This window comes from Camelus dromedarius, chromosome 33, assembly GCF_036321535.1.
Source record: "Camelus dromedarius isolate mCamDro1 chromosome 33, mCamDro1.pat, whole genome shotgun sequence".
Classification (NCBI taxonomy): domain Eukaryota; kingdom Metazoa; phylum Chordata; class Mammalia; order Artiodactyla; family Camelidae; genus Camelus; species Camelus dromedarius.
Window position 1 is genome coordinate 5,353,962 of NC_087468.1, and position 26,559 is coordinate 5,380,520.

The 26,559-nt window shown below is 45.6% G+C and overlaps 1 protein-coding gene across 3 annotated transcripts in view; it reads right to left on the reverse strand.

Moving 5' to 3' along the window:
* Nucleotides 1-880: 880 nt before the first annotated feature.
* GCC2 (GRIP and coiled-coil domain containing 2) overlaps nucleotides 881-26,559 on the reverse strand; it is a 37,577-nt gene continuing 11,898 nt past the window's right edge. For 2 of the 3 annotated variants that reach the window (XM_031441009.2, XM_031441010.2), the window contains 16 exons: nucleotides 25,277-25,377; nucleotides 25,083-25,181; nucleotides 20,776-20,895; nucleotides 20,155-20,319; nucleotides 19,748-19,852; nucleotides 18,836-18,998; nucleotides 14,660-14,760; nucleotides 14,486-14,563; nucleotides 13,805-13,942; nucleotides 12,945-13,066; nucleotides 11,391-11,567; nucleotides 8,860-9,077; nucleotides 7,287-7,478; nucleotides 6,183-6,322; nucleotides 4,652-4,853; nucleotides 881-2,487 (listed from right to left, as the gene is read on the reverse strand). In XM_031441009.2, coding sequence (XP_031296869.2) covers nucleotides 2,417-2,487; nucleotides 4,652-4,853; nucleotides 6,183-6,322; nucleotides 7,287-7,478; nucleotides 8,860-9,077; nucleotides 11,391-11,567; nucleotides 12,945-13,066; nucleotides 13,805-13,942; nucleotides 14,486-14,563; nucleotides 14,660-14,760; nucleotides 18,836-18,998; nucleotides 19,748-19,852; nucleotides 20,155-20,319; nucleotides 20,776-20,895; nucleotides 25,083-25,181; nucleotides 25,277-25,377 — 2,192 coding nt within the window. In that variant the 3' untranslated portion in view covers nucleotides 881-2,416. Of the gene's footprint in view, nucleotides 2,488-4,651; nucleotides 4,854-6,182; nucleotides 6,323-7,286; nucleotides 7,479-8,764; nucleotides 9,078-11,390; nucleotides 11,568-12,944; nucleotides 13,067-13,804; nucleotides 13,943-14,485; nucleotides 14,564-14,659; nucleotides 14,761-18,835; nucleotides 18,999-19,747; nucleotides 19,853-20,154; nucleotides 20,320-20,775; nucleotides 20,896-25,082; nucleotides 25,182-25,276; nucleotides 25,378-26,559 lie in introns of those variants that run through there. The other variant, XM_031441011.2, reaches the window with a different exon arrangement.

Consider the following 26,559-nt stretch of genomic DNA (forward strand, 5'->3'; position numbering starts at 1 on the left):
CCTCCTCCAGGGGAACCAGGGGGTAACCTGCATTGTGGAAGCTGCAATCAGGTTTCCTCGCCATTGTCCGTGTTTTACTCACATGAATCTATTTTTTTTTTTTAAAGTAGCAACTTGAATGTCAGGACTTGATTCTTTTCCCCATGTAATCACATTTTGAATGCAGGTTAAAAAAAAGTTCCCTTCGATATATAACCAACACCTAAACAACCAAGTGCTTTTTAACACCTGTGGATGGGAATCAGCCCAAAGTCACCTGCAAAGTTGTATCAGGCTGTCCCCCAGGCTTATTTTGAAGCCGCTGCTGGTTTTCAGACACCAAATCAAAACACAACAGTCTTGGGCCGATGCCACGCCCACATTCCGGTTTAGTCTCATGGGTGACCCGGCTGGTGTTCTGCTGCTCACCGGACACCAGGGCTGTATCTTTATGGGAACTTTCACATTCTCAACACGACGTAATTTCATCATCAACTAACGTGGGGTTTAAGCACACGGGCACTGCGCGTCTTTAGCGAGACTTAGCTCTGCTAGTAAGTGGTTCGCTTCTGCCACAGTTTGTTTAAAGGAAAGTTGTTCATCTCACACTGTCTGGAGCACAAACAGAGCTTGCCGCACATGAGAGCCCCCGGCACAGAGGCCACCGCAACCTGGGAGGTGCCCACACAAAGCGGGGGCCCGGGTTTCGGGCAGACGGGGGTGTCAGCCGCGGCAGGCACTGTGGGCTGCAATCACAGACCTAGTAGGCCCCCTGCTCTCCCAGGCACCTGGTGCCCCAGGCCCCGGCTGCATACAGACAGGAGCGAAGGGGTCTGCATCCCACATCATAAACTAATTTAAAACCCCAAGGGGACAGTGTCTAACAGAAAGCAAGTAGGTATAAGAATATACAGGTAAACATATTTAATAGAAATATTAAAATAATCATTACATTTCCTCTCATTGCTGAAGCCATGAAAGGATATCCCTTCTGTAATTAAAGTAATAATTTTTTTTATCATGCAAAAAGGCATTTCGATTATTGCATCCATAGGTAGAGACTATATTTCAAAACAAGTTGATACAGGATTCAAAGCGGCCTAGACTTACAGAGAAAGTGAAATGTGTTTAAATATGATAACAGTTACATTGTACGCTACAAGCATACTCATGTTCACAGTTTGGTATAAAGTGAAAAAACTAAACTTTTAAATTCAGCTTGGAAATAGATGCATTTTCATTAATACATTCACTAGTTAGGTCTGTTCTTCTAAAACAGGAAGAAAGACAGGTATATGAGATATTTTTTAAAGAGCAAACTCAACGTGTCAGCAGCACATTTCAGTTAAACTGGAGATCAATGTTCTGAGTAACCGAAGTACAAAGTCAGTTCAGCAGCTGAGACTGAAAATCAGAGTAGAAATTGGAAGGCTTGAGAGAACGTCATAGAGCATACTGTGAGGTGATTTTTAACAAATAAATATTAAAAATAGAATTCTCACATTTACCATTTAGGAACACATTTTTGATCTGGTCAATAAAATATTCAGAGGCATCAAAGGTAAGTAACACCACCACCTGGAGCTGTTCCCAAGAACTGTGAAAGCATCTCCCCAGAGGCTGAGGGGCCGGCGTGGAGCCTCAGAGCGACTTACCTGCTGCAACACGGTGGCACCACGTCCACACGCAGACACGATGCTGAGGGCCCAGCCGCGGCCCGGGGCGCTGCCGTCTGTGGAGCCAGGAGAATTCTCAGAGCAGACCCCTGGCTCAGAAGTCGCTGAAGGCCAAGAGCCTGGGGACACCTGCCCCCCGGGAACCACCGGCACCCGCGGTGGCCCCGTCCACACATGCCCGGCACTGCCGGGGCTCCTGACCAAGAACAGCTTCCGAGATGACACGCTTTAGAGAACGAAAGAACAGCTCGCCTTACAGTAATCACCAGAAGAACTGCATTTTAACTGTCTCGCAATTCATTGCAACGTGTGCACCTTGCAGTCCCTTCATAAATGTGTCAAGTCTGTCAAGAAAGCGCTTTCCTTCACGTTCTGATTCACAGATTTTCTTTAACAATTGATCACGAATAACAATCTATCTGCAAGCCCGACCTTGCCATAAATGCTCTCATAACATTGTGTTAACAGCCTAAATTCCAGTTGGTACAGGATCAAAATTGGGCTTCACTTTAGAATTCACAGCACTGCCCGACGGGTGGGCCTGAAGCTCCGGGGGCAAGTTGTCCGGGGCTCCTCAGGGTCCGTGGCCACAGTGGGCATAGGGTGACAGGCCGCGGCCGCCCCCTTTACCACCTTCGCGTATGTACAAGTCTGTGCAGATGTGAGTCACGCGCATATGCTCTGGGACAACAGAAGAGCAGCACACGTGACCTTTTGCCAAATGGGTTCTATTTGGTTAATAAGCGATGCCTCCTCGTCAGTTACCGAAGTCCAGACCAGCTGTGCAGGTAGGAGGCCCAGCCGGAGGCGCGGGAGGCGTTTTCCTCCTCACCTGGGGGCAAAAGACAGGATTAGTCTCTCTCCTTCCACCCTTCACAGCCCTCTGTCCTCAGACTGTCAGCACTTAATGTCTTTCCCCGTTAGACAACCCCAAGTCAAGTCCCCACACAGCTAAGTATTTCCGACAACAGGGGACCTTCTTACACTCCTTTAAATCAGAGGTCTTCATATAACTTAACTTAAAATTTAAAATCAATAGATTTATGGTAAACTTCAAAATTAAACCAAAGAGACTGGAAACAACAACTGATTTTTAACCATCTGGAAACTAGGTTCCTTCAGGAAGAAGCTATTTATGGTAAAGTCAGTCCTTTCAAGGCGCAGCCTCCTACCCCAACCCCCCGGCCAGGGAGGAGTGTTTCCACCCCCCGCCCCCCCAACCACTGATCTGTCCTCCGTTTTGCCTTTTCCACAAGTCACACGAACAGGACCCCAGGGCACCCAGTCACCCACGCTGCTGTGCACTGCTCGCTGCAACGAACCCACCGTGCGGCTGGACCAGTTCATGCATTTACCAGCGAAGGGGGTCCCAGTTGTTTCTTGTTTTTAGTAATCAACGTAAAGCTGGTGTGTGGGGGAGGGGATCAGGAAGTGAAAACTATTATGTATAAATAGGTTTTGAGTTTTCATTTCTCTTGGAATAAAAACCTCAGCATGGGACTGTTGTGGTCAGTGAAGATAAGCTATTTTTTAAAGTATTTCATTTTATTCTTTTCAGTTGAAGTATAGTTGGTTTACAACATTGTATCAATTTTTGGTGCACAGCACAATATTTCAGTCATGTGTACATACATATATTTCTTTCCATATTCTTTTTCATTATAGGTCATTATAAGATATGACTATAGTTCCCTGTGCTGTACAGTTTATACTGTTGTTTATCTATTTTATAGATATTAGTATCTGCAAACCTCAAACTCCCAATTTATCCCTCCCCACTGCTCACCCGCCCCTGTAACCCTAAGTTTGTTTTCTGTCTATGAGTCTGTTTCTGTTTTTTAAGTTCACTTGTGTCTTTTTTTCAGATTCTACATGTAAGTGATTTTTCTGAAGATATGTTTGACTTCAAAAAATGCCAAAAGTCCCCAAGGTGGTTGTATCATTTTGTACTGAGTGTTCCAGTTTCTCTTTTTATCTTTTTTTTATGATTGACACAAATAAATCCTGGAGGGCGTTTTTGTCCCTCCCCACCAACGGCACCTGGATCTGAATAGAGACTAACTGCTGATTTACAGGCAACACTGGGACAGTGTTAAAAGCTGCCCCGAAGTGTCAAGTCCAGATCAGAACTTCCACAGGAGCAACGACCAGCTTCTTCAACTAATGAATGACATGCTACAGAAGGAACATGGAATAGCTGGAAATAACAAAAACAAGACAAAGCTTAAGGGACATCGACCAAAGGCACCGTGAGTCCTATCAGGCAGGCATAAAGAGAGCTTTGCGACAGCGCAGGACGCTGAACAGGAGCAGGGGCAGAGGAGTCCAGACTCACTGGGGAATCTACCCCGTGTGGGGCTCTGCTCTGCCCCGGCCAAAGGACGACTGAGCGAGAGCTGAGTTGTCAAAGGTGGGTGACAGCCTCAAGGGGCCCTCCAGCATTCTGTGTGCTGGGAAATGGTAACACTAAGTGTGTAAGAACTGAAACAAGGAGACCACGATCGACCCTTAAGCAGCCATCTGAGACCAGAAACTACAGCAGCTGAATGTGAGTCATTTCAAAGGCGCTTATGAAATCACAGCACTAAACCCATCTCACATGAAAACCTGAGCTCCAAATGCAGAGCATCTTTAAAGCTGCACACGCCGGAGGGGCCTGCGTGCGGGGTACGGCTGGACTCCTCACGGAGCTTCGGGTGAGAACAAGCAGACACGCATTAGGAAACTAGGAGACGAGAGGAAACCACATTCTTGGACAGAGTTCAACGCCAGGATTACAAATCCAATTTCCAAAGAACTGGAGGATCAAACTGGACACCGCCCTGTGTTCTGCTGTGTGTCAAACTGTTATAAAAGCACTGCAGTTGCCCTAAAATGTTAAAAACCCAGCTTTCCCACCTGGTCCCAGTTACAAGTACGACAGAACTCACGCAGGTGAGCACAGTCTGAGAGGGACGGCCCCGAGGCACGGCCGCCTGGGGCCCTCCCGCACCCACCTCGGGCCGCGGCGGCCAGCTGGGCCTTCTCCTCGGGGCTGAGCTGCAGCATGGTGCCCACCACGGGCAGCAGCCGCGCCCTCTCGCTGCCGGGCTGCAGGAGCAGGAAGCGCAGCAGGACGTTCTTCAGGTACTCCAGGCTCACCGCCGACTTCTCGCGCTCCTGGTTCCTCTCCAGCCGCCTGATCTCACTCTTCAGGAGCTGGAGATGAGAAAGGAGGGAGAAACGGCCAAACGTGGCAGGCCGAACACACACATTCTCCTTCTCTTCCCCCGAAATGCCCCAAAGCACGGCACTAAAGGAGCTGCTAGGTCAGGAGAGAAAAGCAGATGAGAAATACCGAGAAACCCCTGAAGACGGGGAGCGGGTGACTCGGACCAGAGCACACGGCGCCGGGGCAGGCGAGGCCCCCGGGGAAGCCCGCGCACATGGGGAGGGGGCCGACCCCCGCCCTGCCCGGCGCCCGGAGCCCAGGCGGGCAGGTGACTGACAAGACAGGCGAACAGCACGTAACCTAGTGCAAACTCAGGAACGGACAGCAGCCTGGAGACTACCGGACACGGCACAGATGACATGACAAAGACGCAGGGTGTGGAGCCTCTGAGGAAGACTTCCAGGTTGAAGCAAGAACATATTTGTCACATTTCACCGTTTCAGGTTCATCCAAGAAAGTTGGCCACCTCTGTCTTAAAACCCAGGGTCGTCTAAAACAGTGACGAGGTCCAAGAAATCACGGGAGAATGTCAGTTTGAACACTCAGGCTCTGAGCTAGGTAGTGGTTTGTCAGCTGTGGTAACACCTTGACCACGTGGGAAGGTGGTGTTTTATGTAGCTTACAGAGATGCATACCGAAGTATTTAGAGGTAGGACGTCCTGGTATATGCAGTTTACTGAAAATAGCTGAATGACTGAGCATTAAGAAAAGAATTTGGTAGGGACAGCCCCCGGCCCTGCGCAGCAGCAGGGTGATCTCTTGGGGGAAGTGCGGTCCAGGGCAAAGCAGACTGGGGTCTGAACGTTCCCCCGCCATCAGCCTCAGCTGTTCTCGCTCAGCCACGGTGAGACCTGACCACGAAAAAAACATGGGAAGGCAGGGCCTGCCTCGGGGTAACTGGTCAGAAAACAGCAGGACCACAGTATCAGCAAGTCGCGATGCAAACACCAACGTCATCCTCAACCGCCTTGTCCTACAGGTTTCCAGTGTCCATGTTCAGCAGGAAAGCCTCCCCTCCACCCTGCTGTCAATCAGAAAGCTCCACCGTTCACCTTTACAACCCAGGGGGGACCCACATCCGTCCCAGTTTTATTTAAGCACATGTGGGACTTGTGAGCATCTGTCCAGTTTCTAAATCTACTATGGTTTCCTGGAAAAAGTAGGAATTAGTTTTTATATAACAGATATAATTGCAGTCAACACTTTGCAACGTCAGGAACGTAACGTCACAAGGAGTCACAACAGACGCATGCGCCACGGGCACTGTTAACATGGCTGTACGCAGAGTCTGGAGACCAGGCAGCCTCCCGCCTCACCTTAATCTGTTCCATGAGCATGGCGTTGGTGGCCTCTGAGTCCCGCAGCAGGCCATTCAAGTGGTCCGCGCTTTTTGTGGTGGAGCTGAGCTTCTGGGCCAACTCTTCTTTGGTAAATTCAGTGTGCCACGAAGGGGACTCTGCAAGGTATGGGTCCTGTGGTTAGTTTCCAAAGCGAGAGGTCAGAGAGGGAGGTTGTGAATGAGAAAGCCCCCTCAGGGGGATATTTCCTGCTGTAATGTCTCACATAGACATCCTGGGGAACAGGTTCCTGGTGGCACAGACGGGACAGACTCTGCCGAGAAGCAGGTCCCCCGTCCCCCGCCAGACACAGGCCCACGAGCTCATCCTGGGACCCGTGGGGCGGGCGTCTGGGCACCAGTTTACCGGTCTCACCCTCCTCCGTCTAGTAACTTAGGGAGGAGGAAGTAGCACTTAAACCACGAATTTGCCTAAGAAGTTTACGTGGGGTGGTGGGTATTATCATTCACATGTTGTACACGAGGGAACGGCTCAGAGTCAACCAGTAACTCTGGCACGAGTCACAAAGCCAAGTGCCACTCTGGAGTCACGGCCATGCTGGCACGACTCGCCTGTCCCAGGACCACCTTCTCCAGGAGGAACCATGACTACAGTGTCCGCTCACTATGACCCAGGGCTGAGGACACCCGTGACCCGTCCTCCCGCTAGACCCAGAAACTCAGGAAGATGGCAAACAGAGTCCCCCGAATTAGGGAATTAATGTTCATTACAGGGAAGAATAAAGCTGTCTTGAATAAGGCAAACTGAGCATTATTACGAGGAATAAATAAAAAACTGCCGGTTTCTCAGAAGGTGGGAGAATAGTTTATCCCACTTCTCATCTCAGCACAGAACTTCCCACCACCTATTCTGCCTCCAGCTGTGGGCAGAACTAGCATTTTACTAAAAAAACATTTAAAAAAATTTTTCTTGCTTCATTCTGCAGGTAAGTTTTCCATTTGAAAAAGGGTGGAATACTGAATAAAACTTTACTAGAGCAGCTGAAAAAGCATTTATAAACTACAGTAATATGAGACAGGACAGCAGAGTTAAACAAACACACGATTAAACAGACAAACACACCGAGCTTCGCTTCAGGGTAATTCAGCAGCTGCTCCAGGAAGGGTGTGCGGGCGCCGGTGGGCGGCGTGGACTCGGTGTCGGTGTCCTCCATGCCCTCCCCCTGCTCCCGGGCCGCGGCCTGCACGTCCAGGACAGGGAGGTCGGCGCTTCTCTCTCGAAGGCTCCTCACAGGTTGGTGGGAAGAAGCTGTACCTGTTACATTTGTTTTTTTAAAGAGTAAATGTGAGATTGTTCAAAATCATGGATTCAGCATTAACAGAGACACATGATAAAATTTAAGTGATTGTAGGAATGTCAAATGATATGGTAGGGAATGTGAATGACCAGAAGACAAGTAAACAGTATAGAAAGAAAGAATTCCTAAAACAGTCCTAAGATCTTAGCTATTGAACTTCTAGCCCTTAAGTCATAGCATGAGGCCACGACTGCTACTCGCATCAGCGTGAACCACAGTTGCCTGGCACCAACTCTGCAGACATTCTCAGACTGGTTCTAGCTACTCCTGAGGTCCTGGTGATTCAGGGACGCTTGCCCTGGACAAGGCCTGCACCAAGGACGCTCTCACTGGCCCCTGCCCTCACCCCTTTGCCAGCTGGTGCCCATCCCCGCCCGCTTGCAACTTCAGTGTCTGGGAGGAGAACTCCAGATCCAGGACAGTATGTGTCTCAGTCCTGGGCAAGGCTCCCCACCAGCTGGTCACCCCCACTGTGGGGGAAGGGAGACTGATGACACCCTCAAACACGTTACCCTATTAACCCCAGGAAACTGCAAGGCCAGAGATTGAATGGCTTTGCCTGAGGTCTCAGAGCTGGGTAAAGATAAAGGACCACAATTCTAACCAGATTTTTAAAACTCTGAATGTCACTTGTCCTCCTTTCTGTGAAGCTGCCCCACACTGGCCCTACTACCCCTCACCCCCTTTCACAAGCATCAGCCCTTGGCCATCTTCAATGCAGCACCGGCCTGGGCTCTGACATCTGTTAACTGCTTATTCTGCTGCTGCCTCTGGATGCCAGCGTTTCCCGGGCTGCTCTCGTCCTTTGAGATGCCTGGCTTATGTTAAGTTTTCTTGACGCTGGTTTCTGACCCTGACGAGTGACCCACCACTGCCAGTGCCCTGGTGACAAGGAACCAGTGTTAAGTATAAAGCTGATTCTTAATACTAAACGTGGCCTCATCTTGGCCTCCAAGATCCCCATCTGATCCATGAGGAAGTGAAGGGAGGAGCTGCCAAGCTCCACGCTCTCCAGACACACTCGCATCTGATGGTGAACAGATGCAGCCAACACTGGTGTCGGGGCAGAGCGTGTGCAAGTCCCAGAGAAGCAAAACCCGATTACTTGGAGGGAACGGCCTGTGAAAACTGGTATCTGAGGGGTTACAGAGGCTGTCCGGTAAAGTTAAGAAGGGTTCAGTGTTCAAGTCTCCCCAAGAAGCAAGGCCAGAGCCCCCAGTCACAGAAGGGAGGTGGTCGTCACCTGGTCAGGTGTTTACTTTCTCTGTGGACCCGAGAGGGTGGACAGAGCAGCAGAGACGCGGGACAGGGACAGCAGTGCCCGGGGGACATACGCACTTCTGGCAGGCGGCTCGCTCCGGTGCTGGGCCAACTGGGCCTCGGCCCTGGCCAGCTGCCCCTGCAGCGTCTCCACTGTCCTCTGGTGCTCCTCCTGCAGGTGCCGCACCTGCTCGCGGAAGCTGCTGCCGAGGGCCTCGTTCTGGGCGGTGAGCTGGCTGACGGCCTGCGCGTGCTCCGACCTCAGCAGCGAGCCCTCTGACTGCAGCGAGGACAGCCTGTGGGAGAGCAGGGCTGCAGGGGTCCACTCAGACGTCCACCCCTCCCCAGCACCTGGGACACGGGGCCGTGGGAAAGTGGGGCTGCAGGGGTCCACTCAGATGTCCACACCCTCTACCCCAGCACCTGAGACACAGGGCTGCAGGAGAGCAGGGCTGCAGAGGTCCACCCAGACGTCCATACTGCCCCCCTGCTCCCACCACGGCCCCCCCCCTTCAGACCCAGGCTCCTTCCTTCACAGTCGGCTAGAACACAGGGTGGCATCAGAACATAAACTCATCAGACCTGAAATCAGGCCCCTTCCGCAGGTTATCCTACATAGCAACTCAGAGAAATCCAGGATGAATGTTCTTGTTCTCTATCAACATGAAAACATGAAAAAGAAGGCCTCCTTCTGACTCATAAGGAAAGCCGCAAAGGAAAGTGTCTTTGGCCATTTTAAACTAATTAACGCGAAGCTCTAAAAAACACAAGGGCCTGGTTTCCTACCACTGTGCCTGACCTCGCTGCAGGCTGGAATCAGGGCCCTCGTCAACCACAGGCTCTCAGCTGAGAGCCGGCGAGTCGCACGCTCCCAGGGAGGGCCCCCAGTCGCTCACTCGCAGCAGTTCCCCACGCAGCTTGTATGCAGTCTGCCTGACGCTACCCACTGGGCCTGCAACTGGGAACCACTGTTTTTAATGGTTCGCTTGTAGCGCTGGTTTTATGTGTTTGGCTCCTTTCATACAAGCATGATTTCGGAAATTCAAACAATATGGAGCCAATTTTAGATAAAACCAAAAGTCTGCTCGTGGCCTAGTGTGGGGCGCCCAAGACCTTTCCTCTGTGTGCTAAACGTCAGCATCCATGAAGGTTTCAAAGCAGGACTAGTGGCTGGCGGGGGACATGCAGTACAAACACCTCATGTGTCAGAAGAAGGATCTTAACGGCCAAGTTCACACCAGCTGGACTTCAGAGAATGTGAGGGCAGCCGCGGCCTGGAACCTGCAGCTTCTGCGTTGTCTAAACAGCGCCCACGGAGAGAGTAAGGCTCTTACAGTGATGACGCTTTCTACGGAGGTCAGGGGCTACACTCCAGAGCCCGGACAGGGCTTCCGGCTTCAGGTGGCAGCGGGGACTGCTCCGACTGTACCCCCGTGGCTGCAGGAGGCTGAGCCCCGCCTGCGTGCTGCCTCTGCCCTGGCGGTTACGGGCATTTCCATGAGCCGGTCGTCTGGGCAGCGTGGGGGTCAGCTGCTCAGCCTCACGATGACCCTGTGGTCATTTTCACCATTTCACACACACAGTGCGAAAGTCAGCTGTTCAAGGGAGAGGAGGCTATGTAAAGGAAAGCCATCGCCTCACACCAGGGCACAGAGAGCAACAATGCTACTAGTCTTTAATGTTTTGGAGGAAGTAGGGGGAAGGAAGACCCCTAAAATAACCAAGAATGCTGTGAACGGTTTCCAGCACTTCGGACGGTGACTGGCACACAGCAGGTGCTCCGATGCCCCTGGGGGACCGAGCGCCTTCAGAGGCGCCCGCGCACGTCACTCGAGTTAGCAGTACAGCTGTGGCAACTTCTCTGGAGTACAGAGTGAGTGCTGGGCATTCCTGATGGAAACAGCAAGTGCACACCGCTGTACAAAGGACCCTAATCTATGGAGAGCCTGGTAGCAGGTTAATTACAGAACCCGTAGCTCTTCCCCGAACCTCTGATTTACAAGATTAACACATGCGAGTCCTGCTGTCAAAGGAGCAGAAGCCAAGGAAGTGAAGCGTCTCCACCTGCGGGACCAGTGCACCTGAGGTCTGCAGAGCAGCCCCACGGCCCTGCAGGGAGCGGCTCCGCGAAGATTCTAAGACACAACAAATATCTGCAAATAATTCCCGACTGCTGTATCAAGGAACTCAGAACTCCTCGTCTGCAACAGCACGTCTATGCTGCCGACACCCCCGTGCTCACTGGAAGCACAGATGAATGAAGTGCAGGTGTGCCGAGCTGAGGGCACGGCTGCAAAGGGACGTTCAGCCAGCAGCACTTGAAGGTCTTCCTCTAGAGAGAGGAAAATGCGTGTCGTCTGACACCCGGTTGGAAAGTAGTGTTCCTTTTTTTAGGAAGCATCTGGCCATGAAGGCCACAGGAGAGACAGGATACTGGATGAGCACATAAACTTACTCTTAAAAAAAGCAAAGTACGATAACAACGAAAAGCAGGAGCTTGAAGGTGGAGGAAGCAAGTCACCAGCCTTTAGAAACACCCATCTCCCCCTTTCAGTCTGTATCGGCCCCGGGGCAGCAGGGTGAGTCCGCCGGCAGGCCCGGCACCCTACCTGTCGCGGAGCTCGGCCTCCTTGGCCACAGCCTCCTGCAGCGTCCGGTTGTGCCTGTCCAGCAGGGCGTCGTGCTCAGACTGTAGCGTCTGCAGCTCAGACACGCTCATCTGCAAGTTGTTCTGGGTGTCTTGTAATCTGATTTTCAGTTGGTCAATCAACATCTCCAGGTGCTCTCTGAAACAGAAATAAATAAAAATTTTTTTCAAAGAGGTAAACATGATTTTGTGCTTTCAAATAAGTTTTAATCATTTAATCTTTCAATGCCATACTTTTGCCATTATTATGGATGAAGCCAAAGGAAATATAATAGAAGAATTCAGAAAAAAGGGTTAATGTGATATAAAAGATGTTATAGTCAGACTGTAGATCTCAGACACTACACATTTACAGAAGTCTCTGAATTTACAAATTACATATTCAAATGGAGCAGACCATGAAATAACATCAAAACAGTCTATTTTATGTTACAAGACTATGCCATTAGTTAAAAAAAAAACACACACTTCTAAGCTAACCATTGTGAGAACAGCACGTTATATCAAGTCACAGTGAAAGAAAGTCCTTGGAGAAAAAGTTAAAACCCTCACTTCTGCCACAAGTGGTATAATGCACTATTAGCTTCTTTTTAAAAATAAGTATTTCATATATAAGAAAGCAGAAGGAATGTAAAATATTTACATTAAAATAATTTTAACTCAAAATCCTGGCATGATCAAAAATAACTTTTGTAAATGGTGATTTTGTATGTTAAGTGTGTCACTATTCAACTTCAGCATTAAGATGAGCTATCAACAGAAAAAGCCTCATCACTTTCAGCCGACAGTCCCCTAGTTTATTAAGTACTTAAACTAAAGTAACACACGCATCAACACACAAACGTGGCAGGATATTTAGTCCTACTGAGAACAGTCGGAGCCGGACGTGAAATGGCTCTAATGCAGGGCCTCTGCTCACAAAAGCCAGACACTCGCTGCAGAAGGCTCTCCCTTGCTCACTCCTCGCCTGTTTCAGGAGTGATCTGTATGCTAGTGTGAAAGATGTGTTAAACAATATGCTACTGAAACAGCATACAAATGAGATGGTCATAAATTTAAGAAGAAAAATTTAACTGTAGACCAGAATTTAGTATTTAGCTTAAAACTTTTTGAAATAAGTACAGTGTTTTTAAGCAACTTAAGGTTGGCCTAGCTAGTGGTGAGTAAGTGCATCAGGGAAGCGTTCTGTTCTTCCACGTCTCAGTTTTCAAACTGGAAAAAGTCCTCACGCAACTTTACGGTCTGTCCTTCCACTGTGACCAGAACGTCCTGACGTGGACAGACTGTGGGGCTGCAAGTCCCAGCTCGGCCCCGTGTCATGACCCCTACTTCCCCATGCCTCCATCTCTCTGAGCTTGAACTGTGCCCCTCACAGCGACGGTCCCCTTGCCATCTGGAGTCACGGTGAGGCCGACTCTGCTCTCATCGGTGATTTCACCTAGAATTCCAATCAGGAGGAGCGGAAGCGGGGTTTCTGGCCCTGCGGAGGAGAGCGCTTTCCGAGGTCGGACTTTACCTTTCCTGTTTAGCTCCCTCGGTCTCGGTCTGAGACACAGACTTGTTCTTCTGCTGTTTCAGGACATTGTGAACTCGGACTTTGTAGCTCTCAAATTCAGAAGTGGTAGCAGCCTGTTCTGCCTGTAACATTTGAGAGAGAGAAGTCTGTCTATTGCATTTCTGTGTCACATGGTCCCCTTTTCTTTCAAAGATTCGTGAATTAAGATGAAAACCCTTTTCCAAAAATGAGTTAAATGTCTGAAACTCCTTATCCCCCGGTTAAAAAAAAAAAAAGTACACTTTTTTTTGCCTTACACTTTCTAATAGCCTTTGAGTGGCATAATTTTATCTGACAAGAGGCATGTTTCTGTTTTCTTCCCTGGAAGACTAATTCACTGCCCATACATTTTATAACGGCACTACCTGCCTTTGCAACTTCAGAACGATTTTCACTTTTCTCTCTTTTTATAAATACAATAAAAATTAACCCAAAGAAATTAAGCTACTTGAACTTCAGTTTTCAAAGGAGAGTGGGAAGAGGTAAACTCTTAGGTCTTTGATGTTCCCAAAGTGACCCGTGACCCCAAGACTCTCTTGCCCTGGTGGCCGAACAGAGCTGCACATATAACGAGCCCCCTGCAGAGCCTGTTTCACTTGCTGAGGAGCGAGAGTGGCCATTCTATTAGAATTTGGTTTTATAATCGTGAAGCCTCAGAAAGAGCTCTAACAGCTTTCTAACACAAAATTTTAAAAAGTAACTTTCTTCCACATGGAAACTGGAAACCAAGGTTGAAATGGAGACAACATGTACCCATGTCCACGCAAGTGAGAGCTGGGGGTGGGCTGGGGTCGGGGTGGCGGGCTCCCTGGAGGACGCACCTTGGCGGCGCGGCACTCCTCCTGCAGGGCCGCCAGCCTCTGCTGGTACGCGGCCAGCGTGCGCTGGTGCTGCTCCGCCGACACCTTCAGCTGCTCGTGGGCCCTATGCTTGTCCGACGTCACCTCGGCCAGCTGGATCTGGGGAGAGGCGCTCAGTCAGGCCCCAGTCTATCAGAGCCACACTCACTAAACAGCCTGCCTTAAACACAAACTTGAGCTTTGAGAGAGGACAACATTTAAGGGACACAATTAAATAGAATTTTTAACTTATTATTTTGAAAGAGTGGGACAATCTGAGTAGAACATTTTCTCAATAAATTAAGTTGGTTTTCCTTAAATCAAAATCAACCCAAAAGTCAATCATGAAACAATTTCAGGCCAAATGTTAGAGCTCAATGCTTAATTAATACCTCAAGACAGTGTAGTATGGGTTTTCAAATACACGAAAAGAACCCAGCTTAAAGTTAAAGTAAATGGGAGACATGGTCAGAAGGCATACTTGGCTTTACTGCTTCCACTTCCTCAAAATTCTGATGCAGGGTGTCCCGAGAGAGAGAGAGAGAGAGAGAGAGAGAGAGAGAGAGAGTGTGTGTGTGTGTGTGTGTGTGTCATTTCAGAAAAATCCCACTTCTACACGGATATTTGGATATTTTTTAAATCTTAAAAAGTAAAGAGCCTTACTTTATAGACTTCTACTTGCTGCTGGCTCGCCTCCAGCTCGCCCTTTAAAGACGCTTGAAGTATTAAGTGATCAGTCTCCTACAGAATAAGAAACTTGGTTAAATGAAAAAAAGGAGTTATTCGTAAATACTCTATGAATAAGTATTAAAGTAGGAAACTGAGAAATGAGCATACCGCTTGCTTTGAATCTGCCAGTTCTTTCTTGGTTTTCACAAGCAACTGCTTGATTTTGTTGTTTTTTGCCTCGTGCTGCTGTACTGACGCCTGCAGGGAGGCTAGTGGGAGAAATGATTTCAGAGGAGAAACAGTTTCTGTGAGTGAATTTAAATGAACAAGTGACAAGTCTTGTACCAACACACCTTCAAAAGGAACCTGGCTCCACTTTTCACTATGAAAATTTCACACACACGACACCAGTGACAGCAACACCACAAACCCCGCCGTGCCTGTCACCGGCTTTGACAACAACAATGGCTCACCCCCTTCATCCAGACCAGGCATTGGGCCCACAAGCCGCTGGCCGCTGCCTGATTCTGCCAACAGTCTGTCCCCATGCTGCTCACGGCGGCCTGAGTGCAACACCGGCAGACTGAGGAACAGCCACACAGACCACGGGGCCTGCAAGGCTGCCGTATTTACTGTCTGGCCCTTTACAGAAAACGTCTGCCAACCCCTGACCCACACCCTCACCTACTCCTGTGCCCCAGGGGTCCCTCCACCCCTAGAGTCCATTTGTCTGTAAATTTTCAGCATGTGTCTCTAAAATAAAGGTATATACTTATTGTATATCTAAAAGATGAAGACTTTACTTTTAAGAAATACTTCAAAAGAGGTGCTGTGTGCTTCCCATCACATCAGAAGCACAGACCTGGTCTGTTTTTGTGATACTGTTTTCTAGGATAAAGAGAGTTCACTAAGGAACAGACTGAAACATGATAAAAAGCAAAAAACTTTCATGCTAACAGAGGTAAAGAAGAAACAAATACAAATGGGAATAAGTGGATTCACTGTCCAGGTCACAGTATCAACCACCACCAGCAGGCCAACCTGGCCACAGCTGTCGCGAACGCACAGAGACCACGTGGCCTGTGAGCCTCGAGTTTATGACCTGGTCTGTAAGAAGCGTGCTCTGACGCCGAGTCTAGACCAGGTCCGTGGCCGTGGGACTGCGCCAGGATGACTTCATGCAGCTGATCCCACATATACCAACTGCTGCACTCGGTAAATAAGAGCAGGTGGACTATAAGGAAACACCTTACCTATGCGTTTATGATATGTTATGATAAGCTACTTCCTGGCTACTATTTACCCAGCCCTAAAAAGAGTGTACAAAGCACACATCACATACGAGGCCTTAGGTGCTCCAGGAATTACGATAAGAAAGACTAAGTTCTTGAGCTCAAAGAGTGCAGAATGAAATCAGGGGATAACATTCAGGATAACCTGATAATGTCAAGCAAATACAAATGTCAAATAAGAAATATGGAAGGCCATGGGGCTCCACGGTGGCAAATGCTTCTACCAGGTGATACTTGCCTGGGACAAGGAAGACTTCCTAGAACAGCAAACATTTAAGATTAGGAAGGACTCCAAAAGGTGAGCACAGGGGTGGGAGGACGAGGGCATGACAGGAAGACTAACAGCAGATGAAATTTGCACAAGGCGTGTCTCAGGAGAAAGGAAGCGTCCTCTTTACCTGAGAGCATAATGAGAATTAAGGCAGAAGTCAGACAGGGCCCGAGGTTGGAGGGGTTGAGATTAAAAAGACATGTGTTCCTAACTGTCAGGCAGAGGGAGTCAGTTCATTTTTCGCTTGGAGCAGTGTCCTGAGGCCTCCCTACCTTCTTCCTGGCCCACCACAACCCGCAGCTCAGCCTTTCAAGGCCTGCGCTGTCACAAGGCTGCTGGTATTTCCCAGATTCTGCACCTCTTGAGTTAATCTGATACACTGGGCAGTCATTTTCCCCACTGTCTTTAAAAGGGGCTCTTTAAATGAATATAAAAAAATCTAGCATCAACAATGTAAAAGTCACACCCAACTAAAAAATTATTTCCAATGTAAAGAAGCAGAAAAATGTGACTCATAAACAGGAGAAAAACCTAATCAAAAGCTAGAAATTACAGAAATGGTAGAATTAGCAAACAATGACATTAAAAGAGCTCTTAAATATGCTAAAGGAATTAAAGGAAAACATGAACACAGTGAAGAGATAAATGAAAACAACCAAAAAACAAATGGAGCTTCTAAAGAGGAAAAATATCAATATCTAAAGTGAAAATGTGACTGGATGGGATTAACCAAATAGATACTGCAGATAACAATTTAAAGATATAATGACAGAAAATATTTCCCTAAGAGCTCAGAAAAGTGAAGAAAAATGATCAGAGCATCACTGGCCTATGGGACTGTACCAAGTGGTCTAATGTGTGAGACTGGAATCCTTGGGGGAAAAATGGAGGGAGGTTTACACAAAAAATATTAAAGGAAATAATGGCCTTTCAGACACCAAACCTGAAGAAAACTATAAAAGTCCTGCACATTAAAGCAGCTCAATAAACCACAAGCAAGGAGAAAACATACAAAGATACACCATCAAATTGTATACCCATCAAAAGTATCTTTGAAGAATGCAGGCAGGTTAAAGGCTTTTCAGACAAAACACGAGAAAATTCAATGCCTGTTGCCTACATTACAAGGTAAGTTAACGGGAGTTCTTCAGGAAGAAGGAAAGTCGTATCTGATAGAATCTGGAGATACTTGGAGGAATGAAGAACACCAGAAATGGTAAATACAGGGGTAGATGTTAAAAAAAATAACCATTTTCATTTCTTTAAAAGAGGGGTTGGTAAACATTTTAAATGATCAGATAATACATATTATAAGGCCTCCAGGCCATACAGGATGTTACAACTACTCAGCTGTGCTAGAGCAGCACCAAAGTAGCCACATACAACACACTAAATGGATGTGGCTACGTTCATCAAACATTCATACTGTAAACCCTAAGGCATCCACTAAACCCTGACAAAGCAGTATAGTTAATGAGCTAATAAAGGATAAAACAGCATCATGAAAAACAATTCACAAGAGGGCAGAAGAAGAAAACAAGCTACAAGAAGAAACAATTAGCAAGGTGGTAGATTTAAGCCCAATCACATAAATTATATTTAAAAACCATTTTAAACATTCCAATTAAATGGCAGAGATTGTCAGTTTGAAGAGAAAAGCAAGACTGCTATATGCTATCTAAAAGAGACACTTTTAGACTTGGGTTGAAGTCAAAGGATGGGAAAGACATGCCGTTTAAGTAATAAATGAAAGCAAGCTGAATGGTTATATTAGTATTTACATCAAAGCAGACTTTACACAACAGATAAAAAGTTACTACACATTTCTCAATAATAGAAGGATCAAATCACCAAGAACAAGTAATAATTCTAAATGTACGTGCAGCTAATTACAGAGTTTCTAAATACATGAAGCAAAAACTGACAAAACTGAAAAGAGAAAGAAATCCACAATTATGGTCAGAGAATTCAACATGCCTCTCTCAGTACTTGGTAGGACAGTAGTTGGAAAACTGTTACGGACACAGGAGACTTAAACAACTGACTTATCTGACACTAGACAGACCGTTCTACCCAACAGCTAACCCAGTCTAACACGTTTCCAAGTGAACAGGGAGCACTCACCAAAAGAAATCATATTCTGGGCCATAAAACAAAACCCAAGTTTAAAAGGACTGAAACCATGCAGGGTGGGAATTAAGTTACAGATCATTAAGTCAGAAAGATATCCGAAAATTCCTTTAATTATTTAGGAATTAAAAAACACATTTCTAAATAACCCATGGGTGAAAGAAGAAGTTCAAAGGAAATTAAAAAATATTTTGAGCTGAATTAATATAAAAACACAACGCTCCAGTTTGTCAGATCCAGTGGAAGGAGTGCCGAAGGGGATGTTTACAGCTCTAGAGGCTTACGCCGGAAATTACTTCTTGGGTAAAATGGAATATAATAACCTTAAAGAGAAAGATTTCACTGCTGCTTCAATTACCCCACTCTGCTGACAATCAGCAAATTGTGGACAGGACCAGTTTTGATCTCTGTATTTCTCACACAGCAGGCGGCTAAGAAGGGTTTAACTAAATGGATGCATCACGCACCCACGTGCCTGCACCCGTGGAAGGACAGTGGGCTTACAGCCCACTGGTCCTGCATCACATCCCGGACCGTGTGGAAGACCTGGCTGGGCCGCCACGGGCAGCAAGCCGTAGCACCAGTGTGGCTCCCCTCCTGTCTTGTGTTGAGGTGAAACGACTGAGGTAGACCGGGCTGTGCTTTACTCACTCATTTCTTCTTGCAGGGTTTCTTGCTTCTGTTTCTGAATTTTAATTTCTTGCTCCAAATCTTCCACCTTGCTGTTTTTATTAGCTAACTTTTGATTTAGTTCTTTCATCAAACGTTCGTAATCGGCAATTTCCATGTTCATCAGTGTGGTCTGCTGAGCATCCTGCACACATTGTACATAAAAGACCCACCCACGACACTAGATCAGTTATCCACATGACACTAGATCAGTTGTCCACACAGCGCTGGTCAGTTACCCACACAGCACTAGGTCAGTTATCCACACGACACTAGGTCAGTTACTTCATTTAAAAATTCTTACGAGGATGCCTCAGGAATATACAGGTTCTATTATGCTTTTCCGTAATATAGAAAGTTTACACATTAACGAAGAAACCAGAAGTTGGATACTTTCTAGTTTGTAATTTCATAAAGCAAAGTATTTTTGTAACAGTTTAATCCAACTTTCTCAGTTTCACTGTAATTCATTAGAATTTTTAGTAACCACCATTGGTCATTCTACTCTTATGGGGCTCTAATTTATCAAATGTTCATATTTTAAACAGCTCTTAGAGTACCTTTCATTTTAGCCTCATCTTTGAAAAAGTTGAGAAAAGTTCTAAGTATAACACAAATTTCAGCTTTTGACATTAATTAAATCATGTGTCATACAACGATCATGTACAAAAAATAAGACAGCAAACCAAAGTCTAATAATTTGTGAGTCTAGATTCTTCTGGAGAGACAGGAACTCAGAGAACTAAGTTAAATTTTCAATTTTTTGAGGCAAAAAATTTATAAATTTTAGCACCTCAAGTAACTTTGTTTTTCAAGTACCTCTTCTCAGTGTTTATAGACTAGTTTAACCATGTGAACACGGCTATCAGTTTTGAGTCTGGTGTTTTATTTTACCTTTCGAACCAGCTCTAATTCTTGCATGGTTTTCTGAAGCTGTTTCTTCTCCTTTTGAAGCTGTAGCTGAAGTTCTCCAAGTTCATTCACAGAATTGGCATGCTCCTAAAATTAAAATAAAAACGGCCCCCACCCCAAGCCAACCAACATTAAAAAAAGGTAATTGTTATGGAGTTATAAAATAAATCTGATACACGAAAATACAGAAAGTTGGAAATCATTCCAAATTTTAAAAATACACCCCCAGAGATCCTGGCCTGGACGCTCAGATTCAGAGCCAGCACACAGCAGGGGCTGATGAGCTCTGCGGCACGAACCGAGGCTATGCACCAGCCTTTCCCCGACTTGAGTGCTTGGATAAAAATATCACTACAGGACATGAATTAATCCCACGGAACTGTTTATACCTTTATTTTCTGTTCTTTCTGAAGTTTTTCAGCTTCCAGCTCTTTGTCTGCTATTGCTTTGGCTTTCTGGACTTCCAAAATCTGCACTTCCAACAACCGGGAGTTAGATTGCAGCGTCTCAACACGCGCCTGCAGGTCTTCATTATCAGAGTTTAATTTTTCACACTAGAACGACAAACGACTCATGATTGTAAACATGCAGGAAATATATACAGGAGAGGAAGAATGAAATGGAACATTAATAAGAATGCTGGCATAGCGTAAAAAAATGAAGATTTCAAAGTCAATTCCGCAGAATGAAAATGTAAAACCACAAGTAAGTTTAAAACACAATCATGGTTGATGTTAACTTGGCAAACATGAGAGACCAGGAGCACTGACAGAGGAAAAGGCAAAATGAAAAAAAAGAAAACAAAAACAAAAAAATCCCAGAGGAACTGAGATTAGAGCAGTAGAAAGACAGGGTGGTTGCTAGCTTTTTTGTCATATTCTTCTCCCAACACTGGGAAAAGGAAAATAAATTTTTCTATGTATTAATTTAAATTTTTTATGCAAAAAAGGTTGGAATTGAAAAATCCTTATTACAATTTTCATGTATGTATTTACTCAATTTAAAGTTACCTGAAAAGTCAGATTCCTTAGCTGTTTTGTAAGGTCTTCCACACGATGCTCAGAATTACTAGCACGTTCTTTCTCTATATCCAACTGCTCGGACTGCTTGTCATATTCTATTAAAAGATTCTTCAATAAAAGACAACAGGATTTAACTGTAGGATATTATCACACATTCGACCAGCCACACTTTATTATTGAGTCATCTTAATATAAGATTTATGAGTTCATTCTGGAAGCTTAAAACATTTACCTAGGCTCAACATTTGGCAGAATACCCAATGGCATTATATAATAAAATCAGCATTATTCAGAAGACTTTTAGTATGGGGGTGGGGGGAAAGGATCTACTGAAGAGGACTTTAAATGTGTGCAATATTGTATCACCAAGTTAAATATTCTCATCATCAAAAATAAACTTCTCCAACGAGAACACCATTTAAGGTGGGAGGAGAAAAAGCTTAACCTGGTCACCTGTCAATTCCACTTCAAGAATTCTGACAAGGGACTGTCTCAGGCCTGGCCTGGTGTAAGGCAGACGTGCTGACGGAAGAACAGGGAAGACATTGCTCAGTCTCTCACCCTTTGGGGGAAAACGTTCAGTATTTTCTGGACTCTAAAACCAACTGAATTTTTCTTTTCTTTCTTTTGTTCCTTGTTGGCCCCCACTCAGGGACAGAACGCCCAGACCAACTTCTGTACTTCACATCAGCCATCTGGGGTACCCTCCAAATACGTAATGAGACTCGCCATTTCTAGCTTGCCTCGTTTTTGCCTTGTTCCTGGACAACTACTGACGGTCCTCCTTCACAGAAACTAATCTGTGCACAAAAGAGCTAACAGACTGAGTTTTCTGTCTCTCGTCCAGATCCAGGCCTCTGTGGGCCTTGGTCCACCCGCCCGGTCATGTGCGTGGCAATCATACCTTCTCTCTGGCTCTTGCTTGCCCATCTGATTCTCAGCCGTCTAATTCCATTTCTAATTCTGACTTACACTCCATCAATTACTGTCCATGCTCGTGGCTGAGTGTCAGAATCTGAGTCTGACCTTACGGTCTGCTCATTTGGTGATTGGCAGGAGACAGGGATAGGAACTGAGAATGTGGCTGATGTATTTGTCCCCGAGGAGTCTGTCACTTCTTGGCACATGTGAACATGGGGTTGAAAAACCATTTGTGTTCAGTCTTCTTTGTTTTCACTCATTATGGTTCTAATGTTAATAAAAAACTATACTGCTATACCAAGGCTGACTCTAGTAAATAATGGCTCCCTACAGGAAATTTTGAGCACAATCACACAATGTTCCTAAAGGGAGTCTTGGAAAAAAATGAGGGCCATGCATGCCATGGTCTAATTTCCTTGATGGGTATGCTGATGCCTCTGAGCAAATAAATCATTACAAATTATTGTCCCTTCAAAATGGCTGCATGTTCAGATCTTAAAATTATTACACGTAACACCAACATTGCAAACTTACAAGGAACCTACAAAATTACTCAGCATCTCAAGAGTGATGCCCCCGAGGACCCTAAGGGAGCTCAGCTGTCTGTTTTTATAAACAGTGATTCCCATTCCTGACCACAGCAACAGCTCACTCCACCTTACAGGCTGCTACTTCATCACAAATGAAATACAACTATAAAATGGATTCAAAAATGTTTTAATAGACTGTACTTTTTAGAGAAGTTTTTGGTTCCCACCAAAACTGAGGGGAGGGCACAGAGACTCCGTTACCCCCACCCCCAAGTGCAGGGCCTCCCCCAGCACCAACGTCCCCCTCCAGAGGGCACACTTGTCAAACTGATGAACCCACACTGACATGGCTCATCATCCAGCCCAGAGTCAGCATTACTAAGGTCGCTCCTGATGCTGTCCATCCTGTGGGTTGGGCATGTGTACAACGGTGCACACCCACATTTCAGAGGGTCACACAGCCTTACCGCCCTGAAAGTCCTGCACGCCACCTAGTCCTCCCCCTTCCTCTCCACGACCCCTGGGAACCACTGTTTTTTTTTTTCCCCTGCCTCCATAGTTTTGCCTTCTCCAGAACGTCCTATCGCTGGAATCATACATTATGTAGGTATTTCAGACTGGCTTCTTTCTTCCACTTAGTAGTAGCCTGCATTTAAGTTCCATCCACGGCTTGACAGCTCATTTCTTTTTAGCACGGAATATGCCACTGTCTGTAAGTACCAGTTTACCTGTAATTCACTTACTGAAGGACATTTTTGTTGTCCCCAGGTTTTGGCAATTACGAACAAAGGTGCTACAAACATCTGTGTGCAGGTTTCTGCGTAGATATAGCTTTTCAATTCCTTTGGGTAAATACTCAAGAGCACAGCTGCTGGATCACATGATAGGCGTATGTTTAGTTTTGTAATAAACTGCCACACTTCTTCCAAAGCGGCTGCCCCGTTCTGCCTTCCCGCCAGCAGCGATGAGTTCCCGTTGCTCCACATCCTCACCAGCATCTGGTGATGTCAGTGTTCTGGATTCTGGCCATTCTACTGGGTGTGCAGTGGTACCTCACTGTTGTTTTGATTTGCATTTTCCTGATGACATATGACGTGGAGTAACTTTCTAGTGCTAACTTGCCATCTGTGTATCTTTTCTTTTGTAAATTCTTTAATTGCTTCAGAAAAAGTATTTGGTATTTACAAAAGTATTTTGTATCCAGAAATCAAATGATCCGGTATTTTATTCTAGGTTTTTAAAAATCACTTTCATTTTTGACAAAACTCTCTTCGATTCATCCGGAATTTATTTTGGTGTGTGGAATTAAATAAAAGTCTAACTAGATTTTACTAAAGTAGTTTTCTGATTCCTTCTTCACTGGTCTGTTTTCAAATCTTACTGGGATAGGACAGTTTAGCTGGTGAAAGAACAGATTTGGAACCAGACTGCTCAAATCCAGTCCCAGCTCTACTGTGCTACCTGCTCTGTGACCACTATGCCTCAGATTCCTCACTGGCAAGTCAGCAATGTTAATAACCTACTTCTTGGGGTTGTTTTGAGAATTAAATGTGATGAGATATGCAAGGTGCTTAGAAGAGTCCTGGCCTATAGTGCTTGTTGTTACACAGAAGTCCCTGTGTCTGCTGTTAAATTAACCTCTCTTATTTTTGCATCAGAACTGTATCACATTATTGTAGTTTTATAATAAATTTTAGTGTGTGCTAGAGAAAGATGTCACTTTTCTCTTAAAAAAAAAAACACTAGCTATTCTTGGGGGGAGGGTAATAGCTCGGTGGTGGAGTGCATGCTTAGTTTGCATGAGGTCCTGGGTTCAATCCCCAGTGCCTCCATTAATACAATCTGAAAAAAAGTTAGCTATTCTTGCTAGCTTTCCATTTGAAACTTAGAATAATTGGCAAGACTGTCCCACTAAAAACCTCCTAGAATTTTTAGTGAAATTGTTTCAGGACTTGTTAACCTGAGATCTAACAATTCAAACAATGCTCAGTTGTCCTATAAATGTTTTTCAGTTTTCTTCGTAAGTGCCCAAATCTCTCATTAAAGTTCTTCCTGAAATTGCCTTTTTTGGCTACTTTGGTATTTCCTTCTTTTCATCAAATCCCACTTGACTACTGCTCACTCTCCTGGCCCACCTTTACTTTTCTACATAGTTTGCATCTGTATTTTTGTCTGCTTTCTGTTAATGTCACTGGAATTTAAGTCCTCAGGGGGCAGGAACTTCGTCTGTTTGATTGACCATCTCCCCAGTACTTGGTACTCAGCCTGGCTGTACAAATATTTGTTGAAAGAACACATAAAGAAATATAATGGCATTCTCTTATTTTTAATTCTTATAAATTTTTATTTTTACAATAGAGCCTCATGTTATTTAGATAGACAAGCATATTACCTCCAAATAATGCTTTCACTTTCTTGTTAGACATGTTTATCTCATTTCTTCCCTCATAACAGAGGCACTGGAGATGGAACCCAGGACGTGATGCATGCCAGGCGCGTGCTCCGCCACTGACTGTATCCCTCCCCCGCCATGCTGTTTCACGTTCACATTTACTCACCTGACTAGAAGAATATTAAATAATAACAGTAACAATAGCCACCTTTTTTGTTACTGATTTTATTAGGAGATCCCAAAACAGAAATTTAGTTTTAAAAAACAACAGCTTAAAGTTCAGCCACTTAAACTCTTGATACTAGGAGGACCTCACATTACATTAAAAAATAGAAAAAAAGACTTACTGAAAAATACAAGGCAATTATGTTACAGACAAGAGTTTACATTTCTAGTACATTCTTAACTTAGAAGTTGCAAATGTAACTTGGTATTAAAATGACTATTTTTACCTTATAGCTTTCTGCTCCTTGAATGAGATCTCGCATGGAAGCAGACAACTGATCCCTTTCAGAGTGAATAGATTCAAGTTCTTCCCGTAGAGTCTGGGCCTGTTTTAAATACACAATAGTTTTTTTATATATAGAAAAACTTGATTTTTCTAAAATGTAAGGCTCTTAAATCTTGCAAGTTTAAGTCACCTTACCTCTTTTCTGCTAGAATCTAGTTCTTTCTTTGCCTTCACAGCAACTAGTTTTAACTTATTTATCTTCTCCTCTTTCTCTTTGGATTCTTTTTCCAGATATCCTAAAAACATAAAATGAAAGAATTATATATAAACTCAGAAGAAAAATAGGGAAAAATGTTCAAATTATTTACTTATTTTAGCCCTAGCAGTAGGCCTTTAATCTGGAACATAAAATCTGCAATTTGACATTAAAAGCCTAATTCATTATCTAAGTGATGCAAACAATGTAAAAAAGTTTCATTTTCTTCAATCTTCCAACAGTTCTACTGTTTACAGCCATTTCACAGGTGTCTGTGACCTGGAGAGGCTGTTAGGAATCTTTTATCATTGGAAGATTTTCTGGAAACGCAAGTATGCCAGGATTTTAGGTGGTAACCTGCAAGTCAGGTCAAGCAGAGGTGTCGGAGGCAGTTAAACGTTTACGACCCACAGGTACAGTCTCAGCTGGTGGGTCTGGTTTTCACAACTGAACTTGCATGTGTTTTACGTGTCCGGTTTTGATTGCCCCTTAACTTCTTCAGCCGTCCCCCTACTTAAACTCCAGCTTTCCAGGCCTTACTTCTTGGTATCTTTGCTTAACTTCAGTTACCACCTGAAATTCTGTCCCTGCTCACTAACCAGATGGTCCATGCTGGTTCACGCTGCCCTCCTCTTGCTGCTACCAGGGAACCGCCTGTGTGTGTGGCACAGGTCAGCCGCTCCACTTCTGCATTTCAGCTCATACCTTCTCACCTACTCGGGCATCAGCGTCACGACGCCCCCGCCCCCTTGTATGCAGCAAACCCCCCTCTCCGATGGGTTTTTTTTTCCCCAGCAGTTTATAAACATGCAACCAGAAAAAATATCATCAAGAGATTAAGGTCAGAAACAAAAGAGTGGAAGCAGCCAAAGAGGGGAGGGGCGAGGTCACAATAAGACAGGTGACACATCACACACAGAGGCAGAACAGCACACCTGCCCCGAATACTGGCCCAGCCCCTCTTCCTTTACAGCAAAACTCCTTGTAAGAGCCACACGGGCTCCCTTTCTTTTTCTCTTCCCCCAGTTTCCCCAACTGCCTTCACAGGCACTGGCTTCAGCGCATCATGACTGTTATCAAGTCACCAATCACCTCTGTGTTGCTTAGCGTGGCGGTCAGCTCTGAGGACTGTTACCTCACCAACCACAGCATTTACCAGAGTCAAACTCCGTGGTCGAGTCCGAGGACTGACATCACCTCCCACAGTATTCACGGTGGGAAC